Raw genomic sequence first — 21,861 nt, 5'->3', positions numbered from 1 at the left:
AATGAATCAAAATGTTATCCTCCTATCATTTGAGGATGACTTGTATTTCTCTGACTCTTAGAGGAGGACATGATGCACACTGTAATCTGAGGGAGCAAATTTGACCTTCTCCTTCTTCTCTGACTTCTCAATGCCAGGATTGCTGTTTTGGGAAATGAAACATAACTATCCCTTCATTTCTGATTGGGCACTTGAAAGAACATCCTCCTGTTTATATGGTATGACAAAATGGACATTAGAAACCAAAGGCTCCAACACATGTTCCTTAACAGCTTCCCACGATGCTGAGACTTCTTCTGTAAATAGAAAAGAGCTGTGTGACCCTGGTAGAAAATAACTTCAGCTCTCTTATTGTTTCCTAGTAAAGGTAATGCCTATATTCTGTGGTTTTTATTCTCCTCTTTATATATATGTATTTTTTTATTGTGTTTTTGGTGAAGGTTTACGCAGCAGCTTAGCTTCCCATTCAACAATTTCTACACAAGTTGTTCAGTAACATTTGTTACGTTCTTTGGTCACAATGCATGAACATCCTCATTATTTTTGTTCTGATTGTTTCATTTCTATTAATCTGGTTTTCCTGCCCCTTTACATTCTCTTCTTAGTTCCGAAGTAATTATTGACCATTTGGTCTCTCATAGTGATTTTTTAAAGGTGCACAGTAGGTACAGATGATATTCATTATTTTTTGAGCCAGTTTGTTATTCATGGGTGCTGTGTTTTAAACAGTTATCATTTATCACATTACAGAGCTTGCTGAAGATTCTTAGCTTGCTGATATGAGTTTGCGTTCTTTGGTTTTTTAGTTTGTTTTGTTTTCATAATAGTAATAGAACATTTAATATTTTACTGTATATAATTAGATTATTTTGTTTATTATTATTATTATTATTATTATTTACTTAACCCTTTAACATAGTGAATTACATTGATGGATTTTTTTTTTAAATCAACTTGATTTAAAATGCATCCTATTTAAGTGTGCAATTTAATGCATTTTGACTATTGTTTCACAATTAAGATATCCAAATTTCCATCATCATCAAAGTTTCCTCATGTTTCCTTGCAGTCATTTCCCCTGAACTACTACAGTAGGTAACTGCTGATCTTCTTTTTATTATTACAGTTTGGTTTTGCTTGGACTTCAAGTACAAACAATAACAGAGTGTATGTTTTTGTATCTAACTTTCACTTAGCATATATTTTTGTGATCCATCCATATGATTGTGTGTATCAGTAATATTTTACTTTTTGCTGGAGGGATATAACCTTTTTTAATCCATTTATCTGTTGATTTACACATCAGTTGTTTTTGGTATATAGCTCTTATTGATAAATCTATGGAGAGTTGTATTTAAGTCTTTGGGTAGACTTATGTTTTGATTTTCTTTCTACTAGTGATTGAGTCACATGGTGAATGTATGTGTAATTTTTTAAGAATTGCCAACATGGATGGAAATAATAAGGATGTTCATGCATTGTGAAGAATATAACCAATGTTACTGAACAATTTGTGTAAAAATTATTGAATGGGAACCTAAACTGTTAACTAAAAACACAATAATATGAAAGAAAGAAAGAAAACCCTATGGAACACAGTTATACTCTGACACACATAAGGATATCATGAGTTGGAATCAACACAATGCCAACTGGTATGATTATTTTTTCTGTCTACTGCTATAAACAATCTGCATTTGATCAACTGACTTTATAAAGTCAAAAACTCATTCCCCTCTCTAGATTGAGAGAGACTTTACGAGACATAAAGTAATTGCCATCTGTGGACCTTATTTGGACCTTGAAAAATAAATAAATAAATAAAACTTGTAAATAATTTGATGTTTACTGGATAATTACACATTTAAATACAGACTGGATATTTGATGACATTAAAAGATTGCTTAAAAAAAAAAAAAAAAAAAAAAGAATTGCCAACCTGTTTCCAAAGTGATATTAGCACTTTACATTCTCACCTTCAGTATGCATTTGAGTTGCTTCACATACTTGGTATTGTCATTCTTTTTTAATTTTAGCTGTTCTATAATATTTGTCAGGAGCTCTGGTAGCATAGTGCCTAAGGCACTTGACTACTAACCAGAAGGCTGGGGATTCATACCCACCAGCCACTCCTCAGAAGGAAGGTTGGGCAATCTACTTCCAGAGTGATAATACCACCTTGGAAACCCAAGGAGGGGTGGCTATGGGTCGGGACCGACTCGACAGCACATAATAACAACAACCACATAATATTTGTCATGATATCTCACTGTAGTTTTAAACTTTATTTCCCTAATGACTATGATATGACTATTGATGATAAGCATCTTTTGTGTGCTTTTTGGTCATTTTTATATCTTCTTTTTTCAAGTGTCTTTTAAAATCTTTTACCCATTTTAAAATTTGATTGGCTAGGTTTTCTTAGTATCTGTATTTCAGATAACCTAAATATATGTATATTATATATACATGTATACACAATGCATATATATAAATAGCATTTATATGTATATAATATAAATGTTTTTCTCCTGGCCTTTAGCTTGCTTTTTCATATTCTTACTGTCTTTCAAACAGCAAGACTGTTAAACTTTTGAATAACTCCAATTAATCATTTTTAAAACTGGTGATATTTTAATTTTTTTATTTTGAAATAATTAAGTTGTTATTGTTAAATGTCATTGAGTTGTCTCTGACTCATAATGACCTTGTACAACAGAGTGAAACACAGTCCAGTCCTGCGCCATCCTCACATAACTTGCCTGCCATTGTAGACGCTGTGTCAATCCATCTCTTGGAGGGTCTTCTCCTTTTTTGCTGATCCTCTGCTTTACCAAGCAGGATATCCTTCTCCAGGAAATGGCCCCTTCTGACAACATGACCCAAGTAGGTGAGATAATGTCTGCCCATTCTCTCTTCTAAGGAGCATTCTGGCTATACTTCTTCCAGGACAGATTTGTTAGTTCTTCTGGCAGTCCATGGCATTTTCAGTATTCTTCACCAACAGCACAATTCAAAGGCATCAAGTCTTCTTTGGTCTTCCTTATTCATTGTCCAACTTTCACATTCGTATGTGGCAATGGAAATACATGTCCTGGGTTAGGCACACCTTAGTCTTCAAAGAGACCTCTTTGCTTCTTAACACTTTAAAGAGGTCTTTTGCAGCAGATTTTCCCAGTGTAATACAACATCTGATTTCTTAACAGCTGCTTCCATAAGTATGGATTCAAGTAAAATGAAATTTCTTTTCTCCATTTATCATGATATTGCTTATTGGTCCATTTGTGAGGATTTTTGTTTTATTTATGTTAAGTTGTAATACATGTTGAAGATTGTAGTCTTCGAACTGCTTGAGTAAATGCTTCAAGTCCTCTCCATTTTCGGCAAGCAAGGTCATCTGCATATCACAGATTGTTAATGAATCTTCTTCCATTCCTGGTGTTGCATTCTTCTAAATATAGTTCATCTTCTCAGATTATTTGCTTAGCACACAGAGTAAGTATGGTGAAAGGATACAACCCTGGCACACACTTTTCCTGATGTAAAACCATACAGTATGCCCTAGTTCTGTTCAAAGGGCATCTTCTTGATCTATGTACAGGTTCATCATAAGCACAATTAAGTGTTATGGAACTCCCATTCTTCTCAATGTTATCCATAGTCTGTTATGATCCACTCAGTCAAATGTCTTTGTGTAGTCAATAAAACACAGGTAAACATCTTTCTGGTATTCTTTGCTTTCAGCAAAATCCATCTGACATCAGAAATGATATCCCTTGTTCCACATCCTCTTCTGAATCCAGCTTGAATATCTGGAATTTCTCTGTCAATATACTGCTGAAAAATGTTTTTGAATTATCTTCAAGGTTTTACTTGTGTGTGATATTAATGGTGTTGTTTGATAATTTCCACATTCTATTGGATTGCCTTTCTTTGGAATGGGCACAAATATCTGACTCTTCCAGTCAGTTCCAAATATCTTGACATAAATGAGTAAGTGCCTTCAGCTGGGCATCCATTTGTTGAAACGTCTCAATGAGTATAACATCAATTCCTGGAGCCTTGTTTTTGCCTTCAGTGCAGCTTGGACTTCTTCTTTTAATACCATTGGTTCTTATATGCTATTCCCTGAAATAGTTGAACATCAACCAATTCTTTCCATATAGTGACTCTGTGTATTCCTTCCATCTTCTTTTGATGCTTTCTGCATCACTCAATATTTTGCCCATGGAATCGTTCCGTATTGCAATTTATGGCTTGATATTTTCTTCATTTCTTTCAGCTTGAGAAATGCTGAGTGTGTTCTTCTCTTTTGGTTTTCTAACTCCAGGTCTTTGCACATCTCATTATAATAATTGACTTTGTCTTCTCAAGTTGCTTTAAAATCTCTGTTCAGCTCTTTATCTTGTCATTTCTTCTATTTGCTTTAGCTATGTTCCATTCAAGAGCAAGTTTCAAAGTCTCTTGTGACATCCATTGTGGTCTTTTCTTCCTTTCCTGTCTTTTTTAATGACCTTTTGTTTTCTTATGTATGATGTTCTTGATTTCATCCCACAACTTGTCTGGTCTTCGGTCATTGGTGTTCAATCAATTAAACCTATTCTTCAGATGGTCTCTGAATTCAGATGGGATGTATTGAAGGTCCTATTTTGGCTCTTGCAGACTTGTTTTAATTTTTTCCAGGTTCAACTTGAACTTTCATGAGAGCAATTATATGCTCCTGTCCTTGTTTTGACTGAAGATATTGAAGTTCTCCATCGCTCCTTTTCACAGATGTAGTCCATTTGATTCCTGGGTATTCCATCTGGCACAGTCCATGTGTATAGCTGCCATTTATGCTTTTGAAAAAAGGTATCTGCAATGAATAAGATGTTGGTCTTGCAAAATTCTATCATGCGATCTCCAGTGTCATTTCTGTCACCAAGGCCATATTTTCTAAATATCAATGCTTCTTCTTTGTTTCCAACTTTTTCATTACAATTACCAATAATAATCAATACATATTGATTATATGTTTGGTCTATTTCAGACTGTAGAAATTTGTAAATCTGTCTTTAGTGGTTGGTGAGTAAATTTGAATAGTAGTAGTATTAACTGGTCTTCCTTATAGGCTTATCACTGATGGCATTGTGCTTCAGGATAGACTTTGAAATGTTCTTTTTGACAATGAATGCAACACCATTCCTCTTCAATTTGTCATTCCAGGTGTAGTAGACCATATGATTGTCTGATTCAAAATGAAATGGCCAAAACCAGTCCATTTCAGCTCACTAATGCCTAGGATATCCATCTTTATGCATTGTGTTTTATTTTTGACAACTTCCAATTTTCTTAATATCATACTTTGTACATTCCACATTCCAATTATTAGTGGATGTTTGCAGCTATTTCTTCCCCATTTTGAGTTGTGCCCCATCAGCAAATGAGGTTCCAAAAGCTTTACTCCATTCACATCATTAAGGTCAACTCTACTTTGAGGAGGCAGCTCTTGTCTAGTCATATTTTGAGTGCCTTCCAACCTGAAGGGTTCTTCTTCAGACAATGTTCTTCAGACAACGTCTCACAACTATTCATAAAGTTTTCCAGTAATACATCAGATGGTGTTTCACTGCTATTCATAAGGTTCATTGGCCACATTTTTCAGCAGTGGGTAGCCCTGTCCTTCTTCCCAGTCTGTCATTGTCTGCAAGCTCTGCTGATAACTGCCACCATGGTTGACTCTGCTAGTATTTGCAGCGCTGGTGGCATAGCCTGCAGCCTCATAGCAACACATAAGCCACTACTGTATGACAAATTGACAGAGCAGTGGTGAGAAATAAGATTACAGGAATTTGCAAAGATAATGGAGAGATCTCATGTTACATTCACCCATTTTACTCCAATGGTTATATAATTGGTGTATAATATGAAAGCCAAGAATATGATTCATTTCTCGATAAAAAACAATTAGCTTTGTAAAAACAAACAAACAAACAAAAACCCCAGGAACTTGACATTGGAATAATGTGTGTATATAGCTTTATGTCATTTTATTACATGTGTAAATTGTATGATGGCACTGCACTATGGATAAAGAACTATTCCATCACCATGAAGAGCTCTTCCTCCTGTTACTCCTTTATACTCACTTTCACTCTGTCCCCACATCATTCATATATCCTGACAACTGCTGCTCTGTTTTCCATTTTATAATTTTGTCATTTGAAGAGTGTCATATAAATGAAATCATACAATATATATGACCTTTTGAGATTTTCTTTACTTAGCATAATGTCATTGAGACTCATCCAATTTAATGCATGTATAAGTAGTTTGTTCCTTTTATTTCTGAGTTGTATTCCATGCTATAGATGTACCACAGTTTTTTTACCACTCACCTATTGTGGGACACTTATGTTATTTTCATTTTTGCCTACTACAAATAAAGCTGCTATGAAAAATCATGCCTAGTATTTTTGTGGATATAAGTTTTTCATTTTCTAGGATAAATACCAAGGAGTGTAATTATTGGATCATATTGTAAGCTTTTGATTTATTTTTTAAAAAACAAAAATCTGCCAAACTATTTCTCAGAGTGATTCTATTTTATATCCCCAATGACAATGAATGAAAGATGCACTTGCATTCTTTTTTTTTTTTTAATTTCACTTCAACCTCTCCAGCATCCAGTATTGTCACTATTTTTATTTTAGTTGTTCTCATAAGTATATGGGAGTTCTGGCACTTGACTGCTAAGTAGAAGGCTGGTGGTTCAAACCCACCAGCCACTCCTTAGAAGGAAGATGAGGCAATCTACTTCTGTAGTGAAACTGCCTCAGAAACCCAAGGAGGGGTTGCTATGAGTTAGGTCCGACTCCAAGGCATATAACAACAACAACAATAGGTATACAGAGATATTTCACCATTGTTTTAAATTGGGTTTCCCTAATAACTAGTAATGCTGAACATCTTTTCATGTGCTTGTTTTCTATCCATATATCTTCTTCAGTGAAATATCTCTTCATGTCTTTCACCATTTTCTAATAAGATTTATATTTTACTGTTGAGTTTTGTTCTTTTTATAGGTATTAGTCCTCTGTCACATATTTAGTTGGCAAATATTTTCTTTAAGTCCGTAACTTTCATCCTCTTAATAGAATATTCCCCAGAGCAAAGTCTTTTGTTTAGATGAAGTTCAAATTATTACTTTTATTTTTCTATCATGGTTTTGGTATTATGATTAAAAAATCTTCTTTCAGCCATAAGTCTCAAAGATTTTACTGTATGTTTATAATAAAAGCTTTGTGTTTTTAAGCATATGGTCCATTTTTAGTTAATTTTTGTATGAAGTGTGAGGTTTAGATTAAGGCTTCTTTTCTTTTTTGGCCTATGAATATCCAATTGCTCAAGCATCATTTGTTGAAAAGTCTCTTTTCTCCATTGACTTTCTTTTACATCATTGTTTAAATGTCAGCTGGCCATAATTATATAGATTTATTTCTGGATTTTCTATTCTGTTCTGTTGATCTCTATGCCCTTCTGTTCACCAATACCAAACTCTATTAATTATTGTAATTATATGATGTCTCAAAATCAGGTAGAATTATTCTTCCCATTTTATTCTTCATTTTCAGAATTGTTTTGTCTATTCTAGTTCCTTTGCTATTTCATATACATTTTAAAAGAGCATTTTTGTCTATAGTGACAAAAAACTTTGCTGTGATTTTGATAGGAATTCTGTTAAACCTGTATATAAATATGCGAAGAATTGGCAATTTTATTATATTGAGTCTCTCAATTCAGAACATGGTGTAAATCTCCATTATTAATATTTTCATTGATTACTTTCATCAACATTGTGTAGTTTCTGCCTACAAGATTTGTTGATGTTTTGCTAGATATGTACTTAAGTACATAGGAGAAAGATGTGCTTCCACAAAGATCTACAGTGTTAGAAACCTGTAGGACAGTTCTACTCTGTCTTATAAGGTCACTATGAGGCAGACTCAACTTGATGGCAGTGGGTTGGCACCTAAATATTTTATTTTCTAAGGAATTTTAAATGGTATTGCTTTTTAAATTTTGATTTCCTAATAGCATAGTGCCTAAGGCACTTGACTGCTAACCAGAAGGCTGGCGGTTCAAACCCACCAGCCACTCCTTGGAAGAAAAACTAGGCAATCTACTTCCATAGAAATACTTCCTTGGAAACCCAAGGTAGGGTCTCTATGAGTCGAATCAACTTGACAGCAGTGAATTGGTTTTTTTGTTTGTTTATTTGTTTTGTTTTGTTTTGGAATACATTGCCAGTATACAGATACAGTTATTTTTTTGTGTTTATCTTATATTCTACAATTATTTTTTTTATTATTTATCTTATATTCTGCAACCTTGCTAAACTCACTTCTTTGCTGAGTTTTCTTTTTGTATATTTCTCGAGATTTACTACAAAGACAATCATGCCATCTGCAAATAGGAACAGTTTTCTTATTTCTTTCCAATCTATATGTCATTATTTCTTTTTCTTGCCTTATTTTTTGGCTAGTACTTTCAGTACTATGTTGTGTAAGAGTGAGGATAGTAGATATACTTGTTTGTTTTTAATCTTAGGAGAAAGCATTCAGTTTTACAATTGCCTTGCCTAGAATTTGTGGGTGTGTATGGCACTGTGTATAGGTGAGATAGAGGAAATAATCCTTCTATATGATTTGTCTGTCCAAAGAACTGATTATGTTACATGTTCCTCTCTTGCTCAAAAACAATCTGTGACTCCACATTGCAAGGAGGGTATAATTTAAATTTATTTATAGGCCATAGAAGGCTTTGCATTCTACAAACTCAAACCATCCACCTTTACTGTACACTCCCATGTTTCATTTCCTAACAGTCCATGCTTTAAGTTTCAGTGCCTTTGGAAATTCTTTTCCCTTGGCAAGATGCCTTCATTCTTATGACAAACACCCACTCATAAATCATCTCCCCCATGAATCTTTTCCAAACCCAATGTCCTCTCTGGCTGCAGAGTTAGTAGTTCTCTGAGCTCTGGTGACATAATGCCTAAGACATTTGACTGCTAACCAGAAGGCTGGTGGTTCAAACCCACCAGTCACTCCTTGGAAGGAAGATTGGGCAATCTGCTTCCATAGTGATACTGCCTTGGAAACCCAAGGAGGGGTCGCTATGAGTCGGATCTGACTCAATGGCAGTGAGTTTGTTTTTTTTGTGTGTGTGTTTGTGTGTACTTCCATATCACTTTGTTCTAATCTTTTATATAACCTTATAACATTGTAATGTCATTATGATGCAATTTCTCAGATTTCCCTCAGCCCACAAGGGAACAATGATGCGTGAGATATGAGTTACATCAGCATTGTTTTCTCATTTGGCACCCACTCCATTGCATCCAGAATGACAGTTAAAACACAAACCATGCCAAAGTGCTTTCTCTGCCTTACCAGAGTGTAATACATGTTAATATCTCACAAGAGAGTCAAAAGGATTCTATGAAAGAGCAGGTAAAGTGCTTAGCAGAATACCTAGCTCATAGTAAGTACTTTTTAAAACTTAATAAACTCAACAATCCTCTGATTTCATTAATGAGCTTTCTTGAAACTATTTTCAGCTCTCATGTATGCACTTTCGGGCATAATATTCATACATTAAAAACCATATATTTTTTGATATGGTGGTAAACAAAGCAGACCTATTTTCAAAGTAGATAATGAATAAAATTATCATCCATGGAAGATTTATATTATCACCAAAGGACTTTAGAACAAAGACGTTTAAGCTAGGTAAGAGTCTATGCTTACAGATTTGGAGATTCTTTGTATCCAAATTTCCTTCAAAAACAGGGTTGTACTAGATGTTAAATATCAAGAGAGGAAATAAATGTTTTATGCTAGAAAACTGTAAAATGATCATAAATACCTCATAGGCATTAGGTGTTAATTTTCAATATTTATTTTCTGTGATAACCAGTGAGTCAACATTTCTTGTTGTAGTAAAAATACATTACCTGTGCAAAAACAAAATTTAGAATTTAGAACTTGATCTATGCTGGACAAAGCTCCTTGTTTCACTTACATATGAAGGTAAGTGAGGACTAGAGTGGTCACATGTTTCCTTAGATCACATGCAAGTTTCCTTTTCCAGGGTGCTCATACAAGAACCTTTGATGGGTTTGATACTAAGAAGATATATATAATGTACATTTCTATAAGTTCTGGATTTTAGTTCCTTTAGGTCCCCATATAGCATAGTTGAAAAAATAATACTGTTCAACTACTATACTTTGTCAGTTTGCTTTTCTTTTTATTAACTGTTGTTGTTGTTGTTGTTATGTGCCATCGAGTTGGACCCCACTCATAGAGACCCCTCCTTGGATTTCTGAGGCAGTATCACTACTGAAGTAGATTGCCCCATTTTCCTTTTAAAGAGTGGCTGGTGGGTTTGAACCCCTAGCCTTCTGGTTAACAGTCAAGTGCCTTAGGCACTACGCTACCAGAGTTTATGGAATTATGAGACATTAAAACATGTATAGAGACTAGAACCTCACTTTAATATCATTTATAAGAGAGGCTTCACTATAGATAGATGCACTGTGGTCCCACATTAAAATATATTAATTTACTGAACTTCAAAATGACTTTATTACGAGATGATGTGACTTCTAAAACAAGGAACATGCAGGCAACATCATAAGTATCCAGTATATAATTACAGAGGTTAAACCAAAATTTGACTAAGCAAATTGCCTATATATATAGAGTAAAAGACAATTCATCAGGAAACAAAACCCCATGCATGTATGTAGGTGTGTATATGTAAGTATCACACACACACACACACATATATATATATGTATAAAATACACGTACACACAAACATACATATTTGGACATCATTCTTCTCCCAGAGTAATATTCAGGTGTTTTAACTATTGTATCATTTTTTTTTAAATTTTAAAATAAAAGAAACTGGGAAATATGAAAGAAAATTAAAAATAATAGTTTATCCTACTACTAAAAACTAGCAGTTGTTAACATTTTAGTGATGTTCCTTTTCTACATATAATTTACTTTATATAATTATTATACTGCAAACATTTTACTTCCTGACTTGTACTTAATATACCATAAATATTTCCCATATACTAATGGCCACAGAGCACTGGTAGCATAGTGCCTAAGGCACTTGACTGCTAACCAGAAAGCTGGCGGTTCAAACCCACCAGCCACTCTTCGGAAGGAAGGTTGGGCAATCTACTTCTGTAGTGATACTGCCTCGGAAACCCAAGGAAGGTTTGCTATGAGTCAGAGCCAACTCGATGGCACATAACAACAGCAATAACAACAATGGCCACAACTTATTGCATTATGGTCATATAACATAATACTTAGTCATGTATTTTTCCCATTATTTATTGTTATAAATGATGAAGTTGACACATGTAAACTTTTCTCATTATTTAACAAAATTTCCTAAACATTAATTTCAACCAAATGGAATTCCTTGTCAAAACAAAAAATCTTTTGATAGAAATCACTAAAGATTTTCTGAAACTTTTATTACCATTTTCACTGTTAACCATACATGAGAGTTCCTGATTTATGAAACACTCAGTATTCTTGAAAATTGGTTTTAATATTATTTATTTATCTTTTAATTATTATTATTATTATTTTTTAAGAATGCTGTCATTTTTTCCCACCCAAGCTGTGGTCTGAGATTTAGCCTCCCTCCCCATGATTGAGGGCAGTGGTGGTTTTGTGGTAGGCTCTCACCTTCCAGGTGGGGGACCCAGGTTTGATTCCCAGCCAGTGACCTCGGTGAAGCCACCACCCATCTGTCAGTGGAGGCTTGTGTGTTGCTATGATGCTGAACAGGTTTTGGTGGAGTGTCTAGACTCAGATGGACAAAGAATAAAGGCCGGTGATTTATTACCCAAAAAATCAGCTTATTCTCCCTTCCTCTCCCCTCCCAACCCACTAAGAAAATTTCCTTCCCTGTCTAAACTTTCCCTTGATTTTTTACAGTAATCAACACATACAATACTTTTCCTTATTATTTAAATTAATATATTCTCTTTATACAGCAAGATGAAATGATGTTTCCCTTTATTCATATTTTAAGTGCTTATATGAAGTGTTGTAGGAAATTAAGGTTTATTAAATGTTCAGCAAACACTATTGGTCATCTGCTATATTTCAGGGAGGTCTGGTGGCATAGTGCCTGAGGCACTTGACTGCTAACCAGAAGGCTGGTGGTGCAAACCCACGGTCCACCCCTCAGAAGGAAGATTGGGCAATCTATTTCTATAGTGATACCATCTTAGAAATCCAAGGAGGGGTCACTATGAGTTGGATCCAACTTGACGGCAGTGAGGTTTTTTTTTTTTTTGAGACTATATTTCAGGAATGTGGCAAAACAAATTTTAAAAAGAGTTAAAAGATAATATCATAAAGAATCTCATATATTGGTAGGACTGCTGACAAGTAAACAAAGAATGAGAATTAGCATAAAGGAAGGCACAGTGTACAATACTTATGCAGGTCCACCGATCCTTGGGATTAGGTTTGAGCTGAATTTTGGAGGACGGTAGTCAGGTAGCTAGAGGAAGAAAGGGGAACCTTACTTTAGGGGAGTAAACAACATGTACAAAGGCACATAGATTTGAGAGAACCAGGATTTCCACAGAAAAAAGACGTGGCTGTCTGCTTCCACAAACATTTACACCTTGGAAACTCTTATGGGGCAGTTATATCCAGTCTTACACAGTTACTAAAGTCAAAATTGACAGCAATGAGTGTGAGTTTTGTTTCTTTGGTTGAAAATTAATAAATATTTATTCAATTGAATGACTCCATGAAAGGAAAAAATTGAAATGTATTACTGAATTTAGCAGTTGAAGAGTGATGATTTGGGTAGGATTACCTTTATTTAGTGGGATGATTGAGATGGAAGCTAGTTATCAATGTGTTGAGAAGAATAAAGGAGGCAGTGAATACAAAATGGTCATTTGAAGTACCAGATAGTTGAAATCAAATCTTACTTCAATTTTTCTAAACTAATTATTCCTATTACATAAGAAATAAATTATTTCCTTGTTTATGTATAGGTGATCTGTTCACTTCACTAGCTGTTGTATTAACCCTAATAGTTTTCCAGGTAATTTTGCTTGTTTGTTTTTTGGGAATAAAATTATAATTTCAAAAATAATAACAACTTTGTATCTTGCCTTCTAATGTTTATATTATTTCTGTTTCATCTGTTGATATCTTTACTGGAATTTCCAGAAATAAGTTAAAATAATGGTTGTTGTTGTTGTTGTTGTTGTGTGCCGTTGAGTCAAACCCGACTCATAGCGACCCCTCCTTGGGTTTCCGAGGCAGTATCACTATGGAAGTAGATAGTCCAACCTTCCTTCTGAGGAGTGGCTGGTGGATTTGAACCGCCAGCCGTTTGGTTAGCAGGCAAGTGTCTTAGCCACTATGCTACCAGAGCTCCCAAAATAATGGTGGCAGTGTGGAAATTTTGTTTTGCTTTTAATGATAATATGAATGCCCTTAGTATTTCACACTGAAGTTGATGACTCTTAAAGTAATTATTTTTAATATATTAAATATAAGGAAGAACCATTCTATTCCTACTTTAAATACATTTTTAAAAAAATATTTAGGATTATTTGAATTTTATCAAATGGGTTTTTGGTACATATTGAAATTCAGATACCATATGTATTTTCTGACTAACTGATAAAACCAAACCAAACTGACTGCCATCAAGTCCGATCTGACTCATAGACACCCCTCCTTGGGTTTCTGAGGCAGTATCACTATGGAAGTAGATAGTCCAACCTTCCTTCCGAGGAGTGGCTGGTGGGTTTGAACCACCAGCCTTCTGCTTAGCACTCCAATGTCTTAGGCACTACACCACCAGAGCTCGTGACTAACTGATATGTTATATTAAATTAGTTATTTCATAATGGTAAGTAAGCCTTGAAATAAAACCTCTAGGGTATGCATATAAATTTTTAGATACTATGATTAATTTTATTTGCTATATTTTATTCAGAATTTTAAAATATTTATGGCCATTAGTAAGATTTTTTTTTTTACTTTTTACCAAAATTTGCTATGTTTTATATCCTATGATATAACCTTGAGATATTAGACAATCTGCATGAAAATATTCAATTACAATGAGTCAGTCCATACTGATGAGTCTGGCAAACTAATCTATTTCAGATTTTCATCAGCAAGGGTCATCATTGAGCTATATGACCTTGGGCAAATCACTTCCTCCCTCTGGGGCTCATCTAAAAAAGGAGATCAGATTGAATGAACTCCTAGATTACTCCAGCTCTAGTGTTCTACCACACTGTATTCATAGAGAAGGCCCTGCAGCTTTATGCTAAAAACCATAGCTGAATTAATACGTTTAAGAGAAATAGTAACATGAAAGGGAGAAATAGTAACATGAAAGTTAGAAATAGATTGTGCCCTTATGACCCTGGAAGATTTAGACCTGAGGTTTTTTTCTTTTTAAATAAACAAAATCTTACTGGTCTTGTACAACTATTCAGGCCCTTGGGCAGTTGGAGCTGAAATATTTTGACCCTGTGATTTATCTTAAATTGCATTGGATAACCATGAACCAACCACACCTTTCTGTTTTGTTCAACTCACCTGAAACATGGATCTAAAGACCACTGGGTAGGGGATCAGGAACCCTGGATCAGGTTCCATTTCTACCATTTACTAGTTTTCTAATCTTATTCAACCCATTTAACCTCTTTGGGCATCTACTTTGTTATTTGTAAGATATGATACATGAAGCTATAAATAAATAATACCTTAATAAAACATCTTTAACTTATATCGTCAATTGTGGTTTACTTTCACATATATCGATTTCATTTGATCCTGGAAGCAGTGTTGCAAGGCAAACAAAATATCACCATCCCTACTGCAGAGTTGAGTCTAGAGTCTAGAGTCTAGAATCCAGAGAATTTGGTAGTTTGCCCATGTGCTTAGTAAGTGACAGAGCCCTGCTGGAGCCCAGGACTTCTGATTCCTTAATGCATATTTTTTTTTTATATGCCACATTGTCTTTCATAAACCCTGTAATTGTGCTTTTATACTTTTCAAGCATTCTGATACATTTGCCAGCTCTTTATATCATGAAGACCAACTATCCCTTATCCCTGGAGGTTCAACTTTGAAACTCTGGTCATTTATAATTTTTAGACCCTATAACATGGTAACACTTTGTTCATGTGTATGTTTAAATGATTTCTTGAAAAGCACTCCATCTAACATTTATCCCTTCTTCTCCTGATTCTCTTTCAGATAGCAGTTCTGTGGATGAAAAGGTTTTAAATCATACTTTTTCTTCCCTCCTGAGGGATCTTGTCTTTTGTATATGTTTGTTTGTGACATATTAGATCTGTTTTGGTTCCTCTGTTTTAGTTGTGAAATGTGCATGTTATTCCAGCTTTTCATTATTTGGTTGTCCTTTAAGTGTGCCCCGATATGTTGCATTTATAAAGAGGTTACACCTTGCCAGCTGCGCTTTTTTTAGCTTACACTTGCCAACCTAGGGGTCTGCTACAGTCAAACACAGCATCTGTTGTTAAGTCTGGCTAATCATAACCTTCCTGACTGATTCATGATGTTCACTGCACATTCAACTTTTAAGGGCAAATAGTATTTTGGAATATAATATATTTTCTTAGACTCTGCCAGTGCTTTTCTTTAAATGCTGACAGCTAATTTCAAAACCTCCACTCACAAAAACACAGTAACTTTGACTTGGAGCTGACCCTGCTTAGCATTTGTCATACTAGGTGTTACATGTCTAGTGCGGTAGACCTGTGTCCCAAATTCTTTTACATAAAACTATAGTATGCTAAAATATTGTTTGTTTTGTTTTGTTTTGTTTTTTTCATTCTTCATTTAAGGCTCGAATAGTAAGTGGCAATGATTTGGATACCTCCAAATTTTCTGCACTCCAGTCGTTTGGTGGGTAAGTGTAAATTCATAACTTTTCTAATTCATTTCATTCATTGGTGGTACTTGGCTGTGCTCTCAAAATATGTATTTTGAATGCAGAATGAATGATTATAGTTATGCAAGATGTATAGTTAGCTTTTCTAACTATTACTTTCCTTTATCAAAATAGTTTTTATAGTGTCTTTTTTTTTAAAAAAATTAAAAAACAGTGGCAAAAATTTCTAAAAATATGAATATATATATATATGTATGTATATACATAGACATGCACTACATAACATCCATTCAGACAATGACACTGCATATATGTCTCTTGTCCCATAAGGTTATAACAGAGTTTAGAAATCTCATTTGGAGAATGGGACATAGTGAACGCAACTTTTCTCATGTAACATGTGTCTCTCATGTCTCTTATATACAAAGCGATTGTGCAGCTAGACATGTAATGGTTTAAAATCAAACCAAACTCATTGCCATTGAGTCAATTCCAACTCATAATGACCCCCATTGGGTTTCAAGGTGGTAAATCTTTATTGAAGTAGATTGCCCTATCTTCCTTCCATGGAGTGGTTGGTCGGTTTGAACCTCCAACCTTCTGGTTAGCAGACAAATGCCTTAGGCACTATGTCACCAGAGCTCCTTGTATAATGGTATAGTACACATATAATCGATGGCACATAACAACAACAACAACATAAATAATCACAATACATATGTCTTCATAGTCATAATAGATGCCTGTGTTACTGGCTTATGTATGTAATATATTTTATATCTAAAAACTTTACCATATAACAGTGTATATTTCAATTCATAGGCAGCAGCATGCATCTCTTGTATAACACATCTCTTGAGTGTTGTAGCATTATTTCTGTTTAATTTTTTTTCAAAAATATTACCCAGAAGTACATCATGGCTGCTAACTGCAGCTAAACCAATGTTAGTAATAGCAGCAGTAGGAGGCAAAGGAGAAGTATAGATTTGAAAGTGAAATAAAAGGTTATTAAACTGCATGAAGGTAGAAAATCAGTGAACATCATTGCTCAAGATATAAGCATGTTGTATTTGACAATCATGACGGTAGTAAAAAACAAAAAAATCTCCAAGATGTTAAAGGATTGGCTCCACTGAAAGCTACAAGGCTAACAAAAATGCAAGAGAGACCTCTATCAGATATGGAACAATTGCTAATGCCATGGATTGAGAACCAAACACAAAAGTGAATACCTCTTAGCACATTGATGATCTAAGGCATGAAGCTTGTTTGAGATTCTTAAAGAAAAAGCAGGACAAAACTATGATATGGTGTTTGTACACTATCTTATTTCACAGAATGTGTCATGGATATTAAGCAATGCATGATTGTGAATATATATATATAAATATATATAGATATATATATTCATATTTATATTCACCCAACCAGATTAGCTATTGACTTTATAGTTTCATACTCAAAATGTAACTGCACAGCTTACATAAAGGAATGTAATACATATATGAATGCCATATTAATACAATTCATACTATCTTATGATCCACTTTTTGCACTTAATGATATGTGCATGAACATCTTTCCATGCAAATAATGTAATCTATATCATCATTTTGACAGTTGCATAGTATTACATTTAATAAATAAATAGTATTTCATATTTAATTACAACAATGTGTGAATTACATTCCCCATGCAAAATATTCAAACAAAAGCAAAGGATCTCCTTTATTGTCAATTTATGCACTAGCACCAGTTTTATATGTATCTTCATAGGCCTTTTTCCATGTGCTTATATACATGTCTGTGTTGCATGAATTAAGTAATTTTGTTTTGTGTATATCTGTACATTTCAACATAAATTAGGCCATTGTATAAGTAAATAAATGAACACTAATTTAGTGCTGACTTCGTGCCAGGTAATGTTCTAAAGGTTGGTTTCACATATATTGACTTTACATATATGATCTATACAATGACCCTATGAGGTAAGTATATCTTGACCCCTACTTACGAATGAAGAAATTGATGTGCAAAGTGGTTAAAAAATTCTTCTATATTATAGCTGGGAAGTGACAAAGTCTGTATTATAACTGAGTTAATCTAGGTCCAGAGTCTGTTCTTAATAACTATGCTGTATTGCCTTTGTAACTCCCATTTTTCTTTTTTTTTTTTCTGTTTAACAATATGTCTTAGAAAATTTCCACTCCATTATTTTTTATGTGAATATTGCAAAACTGTTATGTTATATTTATTTGTTCATTCTTCTATGGTTGCATTTTCAAGATTATTTCTAGGTTTCATTATTGTAAATGATACTATTATAAACATATTATAATAGTTTGATTTTTAAAGTATAATTTGTGAACCAAAGCTTTGTGGTTGCACATGTGTGCATGCACACACAAACACACATATACATACATACTTGTATATATATGTATGTATTATAAAACCGATTGCTGTTGAGTTGATTCTGACTCATAGCAGCCTGTATGACAGAGTTGATTTGCCCTATAGGGTTTCCAATACTGTAAATCTTTTTGGAAGAAGATTGCCACATCTTTCTTCTGCAGAGTGGCTGGTGGGTTAGCAGTGAGTGCTTTAACCATTGTTCCTCCAGGGGTCCTTATGTATTATATATATATGTGTTATTTTATTTATCTATTTTTTTATTGTGATTTGGGTGCAAATTTACAAAGCAGATTCATTTTACTCAACAGTTCATAGACATTTTGTTTCACAGCACCAATTACAATCCCAATAATAAACAACTCTCCTCCCCCATCTCCTCTCTGCTACTACCTCTTCCCTGGGTCCTTCTTATCTATGCATTCCTGTCTGTCCAGCTTTCCCCTTATGCAAATGTTGCCCCCCCTCTGATATCTCAGAGTTGATTGTTCTAAGGAGTGCATCTCCCTGGGGTAAGTGTCCTGCTCAAAATCCTTTCTACTATTTGTCTGAGAGCTAATCCACAGAAGTGAGTCCAGTTCCAGGCCCCAAGGATGAACTGGAGCCATAGTCTCGGGGGTTTCACCAGTCTCTATCGTTGTTGTTGTTGTCATGTGTCCTCGAGTCAGACTCGAATCATAGCGACCCCTCCTTGGGTTTCTGAGGCAGTATCACTACGGAAGTAGATTGCCCCATCTTCCTTCTGAGGAGTGGCTGGTGGGTTTGAACCGCCAGCCTTCTGGTTAACAGTCAAGTGCCTTAGGCATTATGCTACCAGAGCTCCCTTTGGTCACTTTTGTGTTTTTGAATTTTGTTTCACAATTTTCCTCCCATTCCGAGTGGTTGGCATTGGTAACCAGGCACCATCTAGTTCTTCTGGTCTCAGGGTCATGAAGGCTGAGGTTCTGTGGTCCATTAGTTCCTTGGACTAATTGTTTACATATGCTTTTGATTTTGTTCATGTTTCTTTGATTCAGATGAGGGGAGACCAATAGTTTCATCTTAGATGGCTGCTCAAAAACTTTTAAGACCCTACATCAAAGTAGGATGTAGAACAATATTTTTATGTACTATGTTGTGCCAATTGAGTTTGATGCCCCCTGAGACCATGGTCCTGAGCCCAGCAACACACTCTGTCAAGGTACTTGTTTGTTGCTGTTAAGCTACTCCAACCTTGTCCCCTGTTAGATGTATGTGTTATTTTGTAAGTGTTGACATTTGAACAATTTGTATATAATATACAGGAAGTCCCTGAGTTATGAACATCTGATTTAAGTACAACCTGTATTTACAAACCAAATCCCATAAAGCCTATTATATTAAAATTTCAAGTGCATACAATGGTTCATAATAACACACAGGCACTACTTTGCAATGCGTATTAAATTGTTATTATTATATTAACATGTTTCTGAAAGTATTTCTTCAATATTTTTAATGCATAGACATGTACACTATATACTAAGATAAACATTTGACCAACTGATGTTAGATATGAACTGTATTTAACTGTTCTGACTTACATAGAAATATGATTTAAAGGCAGACTTAGCAATGGAACTTGTTCATAATCCAGGGTCTACTTGTAAATTGATGCAAAATTTAGATAGATATTTTTAGATACAGAAAAGGTTTTTTTTAGGCAAAGATGTAGTTTTACAGTTCTATTTTATAATATTATTTGAAGATTGTTAACTATATCCATATGTTACTTAATTTTAAATGAAACATTCGTAAGATTCATTTTTTTTAAATCTAAAATTTCTGGAAAAAATATACATAATACTTGTTTTGATATTGACAATTATAAGTAATTAATATATCATTTCTATAAACTCTTCAAAGTGATTAAAATAAATATGTGAGCTACTCCCATTCCCATTTTAATGTTGCAAGATTTGAATATATTATGCAAACCATTTGTTCATTATCAATTACCCATAGAAAATTTAGGTAATAAATGAACTATTTTCTCTTCCCTACACCACACACATTATCTCTTTCTTGGAGTTTATTGAAGAGTGATAACTTGACAATGGAAATGATTACCTTGAAAAATAATTAAGTTGAATTCCTATTTAATTAAAAATAACTGTCATAATATAATATGATCCTGGAGTCTTATGTGAATGTATAATCTTAGAGGTCTTGCAACTCCGGACAACCTATGACATCATCACTTCATAACCACTTGCCTTCCTAATACATGTCTGAGTATGGCCCTTTATTGTTATCAGAGCAACAGAGTCAACCTTCATCCATGTTTTTCTTAAGTGCATGTGTCTAGCTAAAATAGGTCAGCTTTCAATTTGAATAGATCACTTCATATCATTATTTGATCAGAAACTAATAATTTCAAGGACTTTTCAATGGATTTTTCAATTATGATAGCATTGGATGAGGATGATAATTTTCATTTCCTGAGCCTCCAGTCGTAGCTCTTTTAAAAAGATTTGGTTCTTATTTTACTTTTTCTATAAATATTTTTCTGTATTATATATATATATATATATATATATATAAAATAAAATACTCCTGTTATCTCTCTAAATATCACAACTTGTACTGTCCTAGAAAGCTGAGACTAGATGTGACTTTTAAGTTAAGAGAGACACAGCTTCTTCATGGCAGTGTTACTCCATATGTTATTTCTGTACCTTCAACATCCCTAATCAGTTCAAAGCCAAACCTCAGTCATCTTTCCCTCCCCCTTCTCAAATGTCAATGAAAAAACAATCTACACACTGAAACCAGATAATGGAATTAACATTACTGCTCTCTGAATTCTGCTCAAGTCTCTGTCTCTTTCCTGTAAGCATTGATGGATAAAACATGCCAAGTTTCATTCTTTTATTCCCATATGTCACAATAAACAAGTCAAACCGGTTCCGGGAAAGAAATTGGGAAGGGAGAGAGAAAAGTTTAACAGAAGGAAAGGAAGAGAGAGAATCCTAGAAAGATGCATGATTCAGTGAAATCAATAAATTTAACATTTTATGCCATTTTATGGTTTTATAAGGTTTTGGTAACCTTTGTCAGCTAAGAATTATAAAGAAGCATGTAAACAGTCCAATATTAGAAGTACAAGAGCTTTAACAGAAAATGCCTATGAAAGATAAAACATAGAAACAACAGGAATAGGCTAGAAGAGCCTTTAGTACATGATAAGGATTTGACAGCTGTAGAAGGAGAAGGGGAAAGAGGAAGATTGGATTTGAAAAGCCTCCGATTGACTGCAGTGAGGCTGTATAAAATCAGGCCAATGGGTAATTCTAGAGAAAGGATTGTCTGTGAGAAGAGTGCCACACTGGGCATAATAGGCCCAGCTCTATTACCTCCACTATGTTCTGGTAGCATAGTGCCTAAGGCACTTGACTGCTAACCAGAAGGCTGGCGGTTCAAACCCACCAGCCACTCCTC

At 34.4% G+C, this 21,861-nt stretch overlaps 1 protein-coding gene across 1 annotated transcript in view; it reads left to right on the top strand.

Moving 5' to 3' along the window:
* UNC13C (unc-13 homolog C) overlaps positions 1-21,861 on the top strand; it is a 903,686-nt gene that overhangs the window by 110,399 nt on the left and 771,426 nt on the right. The window contains exons 2-3 of the mRNA XM_007935152.2: positions 15,333-15,355; positions 15,944-16,008. Coding sequence (XP_007933343.1) covers positions 15,333-15,355; positions 15,944-16,008 — 88 coding nt within the window. The remainder of the gene's footprint in view (positions 1-15,332; positions 15,356-15,943; positions 16,009-21,861) is intronic.

This window comes from Orycteropus afer, unplaced genomic scaffold (assembly GCF_000298275.1).
Source record: "Orycteropus afer afer isolate SDZICR_OR568_19922 unplaced genomic scaffold, OryAfe1.0 scaffold00026, whole genome shotgun sequence".
Taxonomy (NCBI): domain Eukaryota; kingdom Metazoa; phylum Chordata; class Mammalia; order Tubulidentata; family Orycteropodidae; genus Orycteropus; species Orycteropus afer.
Note: the sequence above shows the minus strand (reverse complement) of the source record. Positions and strands in the feature narration are given on the sequence as shown.